The 13481-nt window shown below is 38.7% G+C and overlaps 1 protein-coding gene across 1 annotated transcript; it reads left to right on the top strand.

Moving 5' to 3' along the window:
- Nucleotides 1-382: 382 nt before the first annotated feature.
- On the top strand, nucleotides 383-9070 carry LOC102811244 (leukocyte surface antigen CD53-like). Its single transcript, XM_006865929.1, has 7 exons — nucleotides 383-445; nucleotides 1659-1847; nucleotides 3271-3345; nucleotides 3886-3981; nucleotides 6191-6271; nucleotides 7478-7561; nucleotides 8999-9070. The coding sequence occupies exons 1-7, from the start codon at nucleotides 383-385 to the stop codon at nucleotides 9068-9070; spliced, it is 660 nt and encodes a 219-aa protein (XP_006865991.1).
- Nucleotides 9071-13481: the final 4411 nt, after the last annotated feature.

The following is a 13481-nucleotide window of genomic DNA, read 5'->3' as shown; positions in this document are numbered from 1 at the left end:
ACCTAACAACAACAACAACAAATCACTGATACTGCACATGGACCCCAAAATGCTTGCTGTCGTTGATGTTTGCCACTGACTCATCTTTGTCTTAGGATTCCTCTATTCTCTTCTACATTGCTTGCTTTTTTTTAATTCTAAACATCTTTGGTTTTTAAAAAATGAGTGTCCAGGATGAACCAATTGATGTCTCAACTCAGAAACAATGACATCAGAGAGATTAGGGAGACTTTCCAGAGCAGAGCCACATAGTTTAAACCTAAGATGTTGCTGAAGGTGCTTGAAATGAACATTTATATCCTCTGGTTTCCCGTGCCACCTTGCAGAATCAGGCTACTTATTTTCTCTCTGCCTTCTCATTTTTAGGGCAAGAATATCCAGCATGGGCATGAGTAGCTTGAAATTACTGAAGTATATCCTGTTTTCTTTCAACTTGTTCTTTTGGGTAAGTGTGTGTCTTCTGAGTATGGCTGAGCTTACCATTTCCCACTTAGGTTCTATTTCTCTCGTCTGAATAGCCTGGTGTGGAATGTAACCCATGTCTACATTATGTGCAGCATGCCCAGATTAGTATCAAAGAACTAGTAATTTCTTTGATATAATAATTTCTTCCTCTTCCTGTCTTGCCACAGTATAAGTCTACAAAATTTAAAGATACTGTTGGAGTGCTGGCATGGTGCTGTGTGTTAATGGACTGAACTGCAAAGTCAATTTGAACTGCAAGGTCAGCAGTTCAAGCTTACCAGCCACTCCTTGCAAACCCTATACAGTGTCGCTATGGGTTGGAACCAACTCAATGTCACTTAACACCAACAACAATGCAGTTTTTAACAAGGCTGTCATTCCTATCCTAGGGCTTTCGGCTGCTACTGGTGATATAATGGGTTAAGCATTCTGCTGCTAGCAGCAAGGTCAGCAGTTCAAGGCCACCAACAGCTCTATAAGAGAAAGATGACGTTGTTTGCTCCTGTTAAGATTTATCATCTCAAAAAGCCTATGGAGAAATTCTACTCTATTCTACAGGGTTGCTATGAGTCAGAATTAGCTTGGTGGCCGTGGATTTGATTTGCGCTTGAGTCCACTGCTATGATGGGAAATTTGAGACTCTTTATTCTGTATACCTAAATACAGATTTTTTTTTTTTTTTTTTTTTTTTGTGTGTGTGTGTGTGTACCCTTTGGGAAGATGACTGATTGAAATGGAAATCACTCTTCCTGAGAAGGTTTCACTCTAACAAATTCAGTGATTGAATTTCAGCCCTAGGACAGATTGATACTCACTTGTCTATGAGAATATTCATAAGAGTTTGGGTTCTCAAGAACAGAATACCATGTGATCAGTTGAAGGAACAAGGAATAGGAGATCTGAAGCATTAAATTAGACCTACTATAGGGTAAAGATATTGTGTGGCTCTGAACACCAGGTTTTCCCTGATATGTGGGAATGAATAGAATGAAGTATGAATGGGACCCCACAAGAGAAAACTTGGATTACCTCTCTCTTTAGGAACATAGGGAAGCTGGGTAAATTGACTATTCATGAGAGTCTTAATAGAACAATGGGAAAAAAAAATGATTCTGATCTAAAGCAAGTGAGAGTATGAGAAGATATTCAAGAAACATAACCATATTTTTCTGTTGTGGAATTCTTCTGTTCAGTTTTGTGGTTGCTGCATTTTGGGATTTGGGATCTACCTTTTGATCCACAACAATTTCGGAGTACTGTTCCATAAGCTCCCTTCCCTCACACTGGGCAATGTGCTCATCATCGTGGGAATCATTATCATGGTGGTCGCCTTCATGGGCTGCACAGGTTCCATCAAGGAAAACAAGTGCCTTCTTATGTCGGTAAGTTCCTAGCAGTGAATGTGGTGCCCTAAGTGGGAAAAGGTGGTGTCTAACATCCCAGGCAAGATGTTGCTTGGTAGATCACCTATAGGTCCAGGGAAGTCATAGAAACATATGACTGATACCACAGGTCAACCAGTCTGTCCAAACTGTCCAAACCAACAGCATTTTATTTCTGACTGGAGCCATGGAGAAAGACGAGAAAGTACATTCCTACCATCTTTGGTATCCAGCTTGCACTGTTAATAATAATCCTTGACATAATTGCTCTTCATAACATTTTATTTCTTCTCCATGTCTGGCCAAGATTAAGTTTATCTAAACCCGCCTTGCAAGTAGTATATATCTTCAGGAACTTATTCAGAGTCAATAACTCTAAACGAAAATCTTTCTAGTCTGTAGACTTTTCTGAGCACTGTGGCCCTACTAAAATGACAAAGGACATGTCTGTAACCCATATCTGTACAAGAAGCTGCGTGGTGGCAGTTACCCAACTTGGGAGGGTCTAGGCTGCAGCTCTAATGAGAATGTTAGAGTTTTTCAGTTGTCTTCTCTCAGTGAACTGTCCTAAGTAAACAACTTCAGGTTTAAATTTTTCCTGGAAACTCTGTGGAAAAACAAAAAACAAAACGAAAAACTAATTTCTCCAATGAGCCCAGAACAGAGTTGGCATCCCAGGCTTCCAATCACTTTTACTTTAGTCATTTGGTTAATCATATGTGTCAGTTGTTAAACTGGAGATGAGAGACAATAAGAAAAAGTACCTGTTCGCACATAGTTTCCAAACTAATGACAAAAGATGGGATATAATAGAAAAGGGAACACGTTTTAAGTAGTCAAAATCAGTTCTTGGAGTTAAAAGGTGGTAGAGAGGAAATATGTGAATACGTTTCCTGTTGTCCATGATTAGCATAAGGGGGTTAAATGTCTAAAGTTAAGGACAAATATGATTTGGGACAATGATTAGAGCACCTCTGTTCCATCTGTACAAGGTTTTTCTTAGTTTCCACCAGTAGTTGCCCCACACATACTAACCCTGATCTCCAGAAAGAACCAGGCTCCAAATACCAGACATGATTTCATTTTCTTGCCTTTTGCTCATCCATTTCAATAGGTTTTACCCAAATTGCTTACTTACTCTCTTTCATTCAGCAGATGTTATTAAATATGTATTGTGTGCATACTGCTCTGGTAGGCACAATGGATAGAAAAGAACAATGTTACAAGATAGCTGATCTGTCCCCTTGAGGCTTGTAGCCTAATAGTAGGAAAATCATATATATTCTTTCAAAACAAGACAAAGCTTTCAAAGACCTGAACAGGCAGGAACAGAAATCCTCTAAACATGTGTTGCTACAAGAGTAGAATGGGAGTAGAAGGAGAGTCTGGATCAATCTGTAAGCATGTCTTTACTTTGCCACAGTTCTTTGCCTTGCTGCTGATTATCCTTCTTGCTGAGGTGACCTTGGCCATCCTGCTCTTCATGTATGAACAGAAGGTAAATTATTAAGAATATAACTCATTGTGCCATTGCTGAAATTGGGAATGGGACATAGAAGAAATTGGCACAAAATAAATTCTATAATAGAGAACATATGGAGGAATGAAAGATTAATTGTAACTGGAGAGAGATACAACTAATGAAGGAGACTATATTTGAGTGGTGCCTTCAAGGATGAATGGGAAGAGTAGTAAAAATCAATGTATCTTTCCATAACTACTTAGTTTTCAGTAAAGAGTGTCTATCTCAGGACCTAAAGACAGTCCATGTTTTGATGGCCCCTGTTGCACTTATGTATACCAGAATTCTGAAAAGCCAAGAGTCTGTCATGTACTTTATCCTTCAATACCATCTTACCTTCAGCTCATCTTCCCAGATTTGTACTTACTCCCCTCACTTCCTTAGCTCAGGGAAGACAGTTCAGAAAAAAACAGTGAATTAAACCAGAAAACAAGCTAAACTTAACCTTGAGTCCTATAAACTATTTGTTCCTTAAACTCACCTGCTTTTTACAATGTCTCTATTGCTGGAATGCAGCTGAGTGTGTATGTGGCTGAGGGCCTGACTGACAGCATCCACCACTACTACTCGGACAACAGTACCAAGATGGCATGGGACTCCATCCAGTCATTTGTGAGTACAAAGGGCATCCTCCTGAGTTTAGCCCTTCCATTCTTGGAAGTTTTAGAACCTAAGGTCCACAGCTCTGAGGTACAGAATAATGCCATGGCATTATAAACAAGGGAGCACAGGAACCAGTCTGACTGTTACCAAGTTCTCTACACTCTCTCTTTTATCCTTCACCAATTCAGAAAGACTCGTTCTTTAAGCCCTATGAGAATATAATGAGTCGTTTTATGATGCAGTAGGGTCAGCACTGGACTTTGAACCACATGGTCATTGGTTCAAACCCACTAACCATTCTTTGGAAATCCTATCAAGGTCACTATGAGTTGGAATTGACTTGAAAGCACTTCACAACAACAACAGCAACAGGATGAAAGAAACTTTGATGGTGGAGTGGGTTAAGCACTGAATTGTTAACCACAAGGTCGCTATGAGTCAGAATCGATTCTACAGTGGAGAGTGAAAAAAACTAGGATGTAAGTAAAACACACATATTGTTGTTGTTGTTAAGTGCCATCAAGTTGTTTCTGACTCATAGCCACCTGTATATAGGGTGTGGTGCTATGAGTTAATGCACTGGACTGCAAGGTCGCTTTGAACTGCAAGGTTGGCAGTTCAAGTTCATCAGCCACTCCTTGGAAACCCTACAGGGTCACTAGGAGTCCATACTGATGCAACAGCACTTAACAACAACAACAGCATAGAGTTTCTAAGGAGCAGCTGGTGGGTTTGAACTGCAGACCTTGTGGTTCGCGGTCCAGTGCTGATCCTACAACAACACATCAGGAGACCAAACAAGAGTTATATCATATAAGAAATAGCTATTGAATTCCTGAGTAGCCCCAACCAGGCTTGTAATATTTTTATATTCTTCATGCCCCTCCCCACCTGCAAACACGCATGTGGAATTCTGTATTCCTGTCTCAGTAGGTGATTGCTGATGGGGATAAAGATGAGTCAGTGGAATCCTCCTGGCATTGGTACAGTCTATATCTCAAACATTATCACTGTGACCACATGGAACCACACTCATGGCCTAGTCATACCTTCTAAGAGCAGAGTAGGAGAAATAACACAGATATTAGAGCTCGAAAGCCAAGACTGGATAATTTGGGGCAAGTCCTTTCATCTCTCTAGAACCCCAATTCTTTTTATTTTTTCCTCAATTATGTGTAGGATTATTGTAGGATCTTCAGGCATCCACAAAAATAAAAAGAATAGAAAAATAGATCTTCATGTATGTATCACCTAACTTCAACATTTACAGTTATGCAGTGGTTACGAGCTCAGCTGTTACCCAAAAGCTTGATAGTTTTAGCCGAGTAGTCACTCTGACAGAGACCAATGTGACAATCTGCTTCTGTAAAGGTTACAGAAACCTTATGGGACAGTTCTACTCTGTCTTTTAGGGTCACTATGAGTCAGAATCAATTCAATGGTATGGGTAATTTCTTTATCACACCTACAACTTCACAATAAGTCTTTAATATCAACTAACAAATAGTCTATAATAAAATTTCCCTTATTTTCTGAAAAAATACTTGTAACTGGTTTGTTCCAATCAAGATCCAAACAATGTCCACATACATGTTTGGATGACATGCCTTTTAATTCTCTTTTAGTCTATAGCTAAAAGAGAATTAAAAGGCATGTCATCCAAACATATATGGATTTTTCCTCTCTGCTCATGATATTTATTTGTGGGTGGATAATTGGGGTATTTGTCCTATAGAATTTTCCACTTTCTGGATCTGGCTAATTGCTTCTTCAAGGTGTTTTGGTGTCATGGAGACTTAGTTTTTATAAACCTTGAACATTTAGAGGATTGATGCATGCTCATTTTTTTGCTAAGACTACTTTATAAGTGATACTTCCTATTGTAGCATATAAATAAGCATATAACATGCTTGATTTTCCTACTTTTCATGATTTTAAGATTGATCATTGGGTCTGGTGTGTACAGCTTGATCTCTCTCTTATCTCTGAAAGCTAAATAAAGTAATCATGCCCTGTGTGCTTTACAGAATACTTAATGTGAATGAAATGGTGCAAATGAAGGTGAAAGCACTTTGTTCTAAGAAACCCAAAGTGGTCAGGACAATTCTAGATTTTCTGATATAAAAAGAGAATTGAAGGAATCACCATTCTTCCCAAGACCCACAACTTCTTTTCTGTTAACTTTCTAAACTTCATGTTTTTGGGGTTTGGTTTTTAGCTGCAATGTTGTGGTGTAAATGGCACAAGTGATTGGACCAACAAACCACCAGCATCTTGCCCCTCAAAAGCAGAAACTAAGGTATTTTTTTTTAAATATATTTATCTTCTTTGTTATTTGTCTCTTTGATTAAATTTCTAATTATCTTGACATTTCAGTCATGCCAATCCTAGTCCTCCCAAACAGAAACGGAACTTTGACAGACTAGGGAGAAAACTCCACGTAGCTAGACAAATCAGAGAAAAGCAGGAACAAGCTCATTTAGACATGAGACACCGTGAAGAATCTTAGTACACTGAGATACTACATTGGAGGGAGAAAATTTATATGAAAGTGACAGAGAGTAGTGTCTAGATTTTTCTTGAGCAGGAGGGGCTTCTTGTATAGAAAGTGAAATTTGTAGGGTTGAAATAGAACAGCTTCCTCTTCCACCTCTTGCTTTATTCTCCTTCCTTAGATATACAGGGATCCAGCCCCTTAGCAAAATGTATCAACTTCAAAGTGAAGGAATTAGGAGATGGAAGAGAAAGTTGATGGAACTGCTGAAACAATCTGCCCACCAAATTTGGATCTTCATAATAGGCTCAAAGAAAAAACCAAAATTTTCTTCCAACTAGATCAAGTCCCTAAGTTCCTGTCTGTTACCCTCTTCTTTGGTTGTTTTGAAGTCTCTAGAATTCTTCACATCTAAGGAGGAAAACTAAGCCACCCATCAACCAGCCCTGAAATGTGGTAGTGTGTTAGGACCATTAAGGACTTACTGCCTGTTGAAGCAGAAATGCCAATCAATCTTAGGAATGCATAACCCATAAATCCCAGGTCAGCAGTGAGTGTTCAAAGAATTAAAGACTATCTGCTGCTGAGATGCTTCTTGGGATCTAATTTATATGAATGGGTAACAATTTAGGACTTCTACATTATTGTACCACTGTAATCATAACAATACCAGAATATCCTCTAGTTTAATACTGTCTATGATATGCCTTGGTGTCCTGGTATGGCATTGTAGATTAAGTACTGGACTGCTAACCAAAGGTCCGTGGTTCAAACTCACCAGCAGCTCCTTGGAAACCCTCTACAGGGTCTCTAGGAGTTGGAACTGACTCGACAGCATTTAACAACAACAACATTATGCCTCAGTTTCTCCATCCATAAAAGATCAAAATGCAATAATTTGCCTGTTTCTTTGCATTGCATAAGGTAAAATAAAAACCATCTTCCTGAATAAACTTCATTATAAGCTGCATAACCATAATAATATAATTTGCACCTGTAATTCTTTTCTAGGGTTGTTATATGAAGGCAAAACTATGGTTTCACTCCAATTTCCTGTATATTGGAATCATCACTATCTGTATATGTGTGATCCAGGTAAGATTTTAAGGGTAAGAATATTGTGTGGATTAAATGAAATAGTCCATATAAAGTTTTAGAATAATACCAGCTATGCATCATGTGTTAAATAATTCTTAACTATTCTATCAACACTCACGGAAGCAGCAGTCAAGAAATCAAATGACGTATTGCATTAGGCAAATCTGCTGCACAAGTCTTTGTTCCCAAGACCCACAGATTCCTTTTTAAACATCAAGTTTTTGGCGTTTGGGAAGTGTTGAAGAGCAAAGATGTCAGCTTGGGACTAAGGTGCACCTGACCCAAGCCATGGTATTTTCAATAACCTCATATGCATGCGAAGGCTGGACAGTGAATAAGGAAGACCATAAAAGAATTGATGCTTCTGAGTTATGGTGTTGGAGGAGAATATTGAAAGTGCTATGGGCTGCCAAAAGAACTAATAGATCCGTTACAGAAGAAGTGCAGCCAGAGTGCTCCTTGGGGGCCAAGACGGCCAAACTTCGTCTCTCATACTTTGGACATATTGTCAGGAAGGACCAGTCGCTGGAGAAGGATATCATGTTTGGTAAGGTGGAGGGTCAGAGAAAAAAAGGAACACCCCCAGCAAGCTGGATTGGCCAAGTGGCAGCATTGATGGACTCAAGCGTGGCAAGAGTAGTGAGGTTGGCCCAGGATCAGGTGGTGTTTCATTCTGCTGTACATAAGGTTGCTATGGGTCGGTATCGACTCGATGGCACCTAACAATAATAACATTCTTATTAGTATATGAGATCCCCCCAGTTAAGTAGCAAATGATATTATTAGTGCTTTTATCTCCAGAAACCATGTCACAAGAAGATTTATCTGGTCAATATATCCCTCAGAGATATGAGTGATTCACTGTCAAACAGATTCCCACTTTGGTTCATCATTCAAGTGGTATGGAAAAGAGCCTGTGATGAATTAAACATTTCAATAAACTTGAAAAAAGTGGTCTAGCATGCTATTTAAGAATTGATCATGAAATGTATGCATACATTGCCAAGTCTGGGTTGATTGGTGGTAGTTTGGGGTCCTTTTTTCATTATGTGATATTTTGGCCATTTTTCTACCCACATGTATAACAGATTAGCAAAATTTAATCAGAGAAAAATATTTTTTTCTGCATGGAAACTAAGAGGGTATAGGGGTAGGTAAAGACAACTCACCACACAATGTGTTCAATATGCAGAACTTGACTGTATCAGCAGCACAACTTAGCTGATTTAAGGAGCTAAAAGATGTCCCAACACTTTAACTCTACTGTCTTTCATCATTAGTCTCAGTCCATCTCAAGCACAAGAAGAGACCTCTTGACAGGGAATTGAAAGTAATGGAAGGACAGTTTCTTCTTCCCTATAGCCAATCCCAAGTGTTGTGGGACAGACGGCTCCTCCTATGAAGACCTCACATTTTCTCCACTCTTTTTTTCAGGTATTGGGGATGTCCTTTGCACTGACCCTGAACTGCCAGATTGATAAAACCAGCCAGGTCCTAGGACTCTGACCTGCAACGACCCTATATTGGAGAGACTTGTTGTATCTCTCAAAATTCAAAATCACTTGCACCACGAAGCCCTAATTGTTAACCTCCTGGATTAGATTTTTGTCTTTCTCCCATCTTTTCCTTGGTTTGACCCCTGTCTCATACAGCCAGAGACAAGGGATTGGTCAAGCATTTCCTACCTGAGACAGCCAACCAATCATATATCAACTCCTGACAGCAGCACCCATACTGCTCAAGGTAGTGACACTAATACCAGAGGGTTTTTCAGACATGAGAAACAAAGAAAAGCTGTGGCACTTACAGTCCAAGATCAAAGGGCGGTCCAGGATTTGTGCTTTTGAATCTTCCCATTGTCAGTCTCAAGCATCTAAATCATGCTTAGTCCACTCTACAAAGTTAAGAAAGAGATAAGACAAGCCAAGGGAATTCCGGATCCATATTCACTGGATCATTGTCACAACTGTTTCCTTTTGACTGAGTTGCTTGGCTACAAGAATGACAGAGAACTCTTCCCTCAAAGGATGAGGCTTCTGTCCAATTTCTTTATTAAAGGGCTTTGCCAATTTATTCTAAGTCTTTCCAGAAGAAACAATCCAGTGATTCATATGCTGACTTCAATCAGTCTCTTAGCTTTTGGTTTACATAGATAGTCACTGAGAACTCAGTAGCACCTGTATCTCTAATAGGTTAGCTGATAATTCTATTTAGAAGAATTCTGATGCTATTTCTTTATCAGATAAGGTTTTATAAATGTATAAGTGCTCTTTTTTAACTCTTCAACAAATAAAATGTCTTAAGATCTCAACCTTAATTTTATCTTTCCTACATTTCACACCGACCTTCCATGACTCAGCCTGATATCTCAGCCTAAAAAGTAAGATAAAGAGTATTGCCAGCAAGCCATGTGGAGTTCTGGTGTGGCACCACGGGTTAATGCACTGGACTGCAAGGTTTCAACCGGTAGGTTACCAGTTCAATCTCACCAGCCACTCCTCGGAAACCCTATGCAGGGTCACGATGAGACAGAACTGACTCAACAGCACTTAACGACAAACAACAACAGCAAGCCTTGTGTATTAGTGTCTGTTTCTACACAACGAATTATTCCAAAACTTAGTGACTGAAAAGACATTTATTATCTCAGTTTTTGTGGGTCAGGAATCTGGGAGCTCTCTAGCTAAGAGATTCAGGTTCATAGTCTCTTCAAGGTAGCATAATATTCCATTGTGTGTATTTTTTCATTGACAGGCACTTAGGCAGTCTCCATCTTTTTGCTATTATGAATAGTGCTGCTATGAACTTTAGTGTGCATATATCTACTCATGTTATGGCTCATATTTCTTGTGGATAAATACTAAGTAGATTACTTGCTGGATCATAAATTATTTCTATTTCCAACTTTCTGAGGAAGTGCCATACAGTTTTCCAGTGTGGTTGGACCATTTTGCAATCCCATCAGCAATGTAGGAGGGTCCCGGTCTCTCCACATTCTTGCCAACATTTATGGTCCTCTACTTTTTTGGAGCTCTGGTAGCATAGTGGTTATGAATCGGACTGTGAACCACAAGGTCAGCAGTTCAAAACTACCAGGTGTTCCATGGGAGAAAGAGGTGGCTTTCTGCTTCCGTAAAGATTTACAGCCTCGGAACAGGGTCGTTATGAGTCGGAACCGACTCCACGGCACATCACCACCACCACCACCACCACTTTTTTGAAGTTCATTGTTATTGCTGGTGTGAAATTTTATCTCAGTGTTGTTTTGATTTGCATCTCTCTAATGGTTAATGATCATGAGAATTTCTTCATATGTTTGTTGACTGCCCGAATGTCTTCTTTGGTGAAGTGTCTGATCATGTCCTGTGCCCATTTTTCAATGGGGCGATTTGTCTTTTTCTTGTAGAGGTATTGTAGTTTTCTATGTATATTAGAAATTAGTCCCTTGTCTGATACATCATTGCTGAAGATTTTGTTCCATTCTGTGGGCTCCCTTTTTACTCTTTTGGTGAAGCTTTTTTTCGTAATTTTTAGTATGTCCCAATCATCTATTTTGTCTTCTTTTGTTTTTTCAATTTTCACAATGTTTGGTAGTCTGTGTGTACCCTGTATTAGAGTCCTCAGATTTGTCCCTAATTTGTCATTGATGACCTTTATAATTTTGGGGTTCACATTTAGGTCTTTAATCCATGCTGAGTTGGTGTTTGTATATGGCATGAGGTAAAGGTCTTATTTCAATCTTTTGTATATCGCTTTCCAGTTCTGCCAGCACCATCTGTTAAAGAGACTATCTCTTCCCCATACAATATACCTAAGCACTTTGTCAAAATCTGTTGGCTGTATGTGGATGGGTTAATTTCTGGATTCTCAATTCTGTTCTGTTGAACTATGTATCTTTCATTGTACCAGTACCAGGCTGTTTTGACCACTGTAGCCATGTAGTAAATTTTGAAATCAGGGAGTGAGAGGCTTCCAACTTTGTTCTTCTTCTTAAGCAGTGTTTTGCTTATCCTGGGTCTCTTTGCCTTCCATATAAAGCTTATAATTTTTTTTTTTCCATCTCTTTGAGGAATGTTGTTGGAATCTGGAGTGGGATTGCATTATATTTATAGTTTGCTTTGGGCAGTATTGACATTTCCACAATGTTAAGTCTTCCTATCCAGGATCGTGGTATATTCTTCCATTTTTGTAGGTCTCTTTTGGTTCCTTGTAGTAGTGTTTTATAGTTTTCTTTGTATAGGTCATTTGTTTCACTGTTTACATTTATTCCTAAATGTTTCATCCTTTGAGAAGGTATTGTAAATGGTATTGCTTTCTTAATGTCCTTTTCAGTGCTGTCATTATTAGTATAGAGGAATCCAACTGATTTTTGTATGCTGATCTTGTACTTTGCCACTTTGCTGAATCTTCAAATGAGGTCTAGTAGATTTTTTGATTTGGGGTTTTCTATGTCTAGGATCATATCATCTGCAAATAGAGAGAGCTTTACTTCCTCTTTGCCAATTTGCCTTTAATTTCCCTATCTTGTTGTATAACTCTGGCTAAGACTTCCAACACAATTTTGAATAGGAGTGGTGACAAAGGGCATCCTTGTCTGGTTGTTGTTCTCAAAGGGAAGGCTTTCAGTTTCTCTCTATTAATAGTTATGTTGGCTGTTGGTTTTGTATATATGCTCTTAATTATGTTGAGGAATTTCTCTTCAATTCCTACTTTGTTGAGGGTTTTTATCAGGAATGGATGTTGTATTTTGTCAAATGTCTTTTCTGCATCAATCAATATTATTGTGTGGTTCTTTTCCTTTTTCTTATTCATATGGTTGATTACACTGATTGCTTTTCTAATACTGAATCATCCTTGCAGCCCTGATATGAATCCAACTTGATCATGATATCTTTTTGATGTGTTTGTTGGATTCTGTTGGCTAGGATTTAATTGAGAATTTTTGCATCTATGTTCATGAGAGATATTGGTCTATAATGTTCTTCCTTAGTGATGTCCTTCCCTGGTTTTTGTATGAGGGTTAGGCATGCTTCATAAAATGTATTAGGAAGTTTTCCATCCTCTTCTGTATTCTGGAATAATTTGAGTAGAATTGGTGACAGATCTTCCCTGAATGTTTGGTAAAACTCACTAGTGAAGCCATCTGGACCTGGTGTTTTTTTTGGTTTGGAGTTTTTTGATGACCTGATAAATTTCTTCTTTTGTTATAGGTCTGTTCAAGTTTTCTGTTTCACTCTGTGTAAGTTTAGGTAGGTCATGTTTTTCTAAAAATGTATCCTTCTCTTCTAGTTTTTAAACTTGCTGGAGTACAACTCTTCATAATATTCTGTTAACATCCTTTTTTATTTCCTTTGGTTCCATTGTGACATTGCCCATGTGGTTTCTAATGTGTGTTACTTGTGCCTTCTTCCTCTTTTGTTTTGTTAGGTTTGCCAATGCTTTGTCAATTTTATTAAACCTTTCAAAGAACCAACTTCTTGTCCTGTTGTTTATTTCTATAGTTTTTTTTGTTTTGTTTTCTATCTTGTTTATTTCTGCTCTAATATTTATTATATTGTGTGGCTCATGCCAAGCTATGGACAACATTGCGAAGTATGAGTATTCCAGAACACTTAATTTTACTCATGAGGAATCTGTATTTGGTCCAAGAAGCAGTTGTTTGAACAGAGCATGGGTGTCAAGGTCCTATGTCGGGGTCCCGCCTCAACAAGGAAGTGTGGGTGTCATGAAGAAGGGAGATCTGGCGCCAAAAGTGATAGAGAAAGAGAGAGATGAAATATATACAAAAAAGACAGACACACAGATATGATGGAAGCTGGCAGGTAGACAGATCTGCAAACATATTGCCTAGCATTGCCCAGCATTGCATTGCAGAATGCACTCTACCTCAGCCTTTTATTCTCTTTTTTAGGGAGGG

The sequence above is a fragment of the Chrysochloris asiatica genome, unplaced genomic scaffold (assembly GCF_000296735.1).
Source record: "Chrysochloris asiatica unplaced genomic scaffold, ChrAsi1.0 scaffold00085, whole genome shotgun sequence".
Classification (NCBI taxonomy): Eukaryota; Metazoa; Chordata; class Mammalia; order Afrosoricida; family Chrysochloridae; genus Chrysochloris; species Chrysochloris asiatica.
This window is presented reverse-complemented; position numbering and strand designations above follow the sequence as displayed.

Bases quoted from the DNA above. Each gene is read 5' to 3' on its own strand.
- LOC102811244 (XM_006865929.1), top strand. From the start codon at position 383: ATGGGCATGAGTAGCTTGAAATTACTGAAGTATATCCTGTTTTCTTTC. The intron at 1,848-3,270 runs GTAAGTTCCTAG...ACTTTGCCACAG, and splicing joins ACAAGTGCCTTCTTATGTCG to TTCTTTGCCTTGCTGCTGAT. The intron at 7,562-8,998 runs GTAAGATTTTAA...TCTTTTTTTCAG, and splicing joins TCTGTATATGTGTGATCCAG to GTATTGGGGATGTCCTTTGC.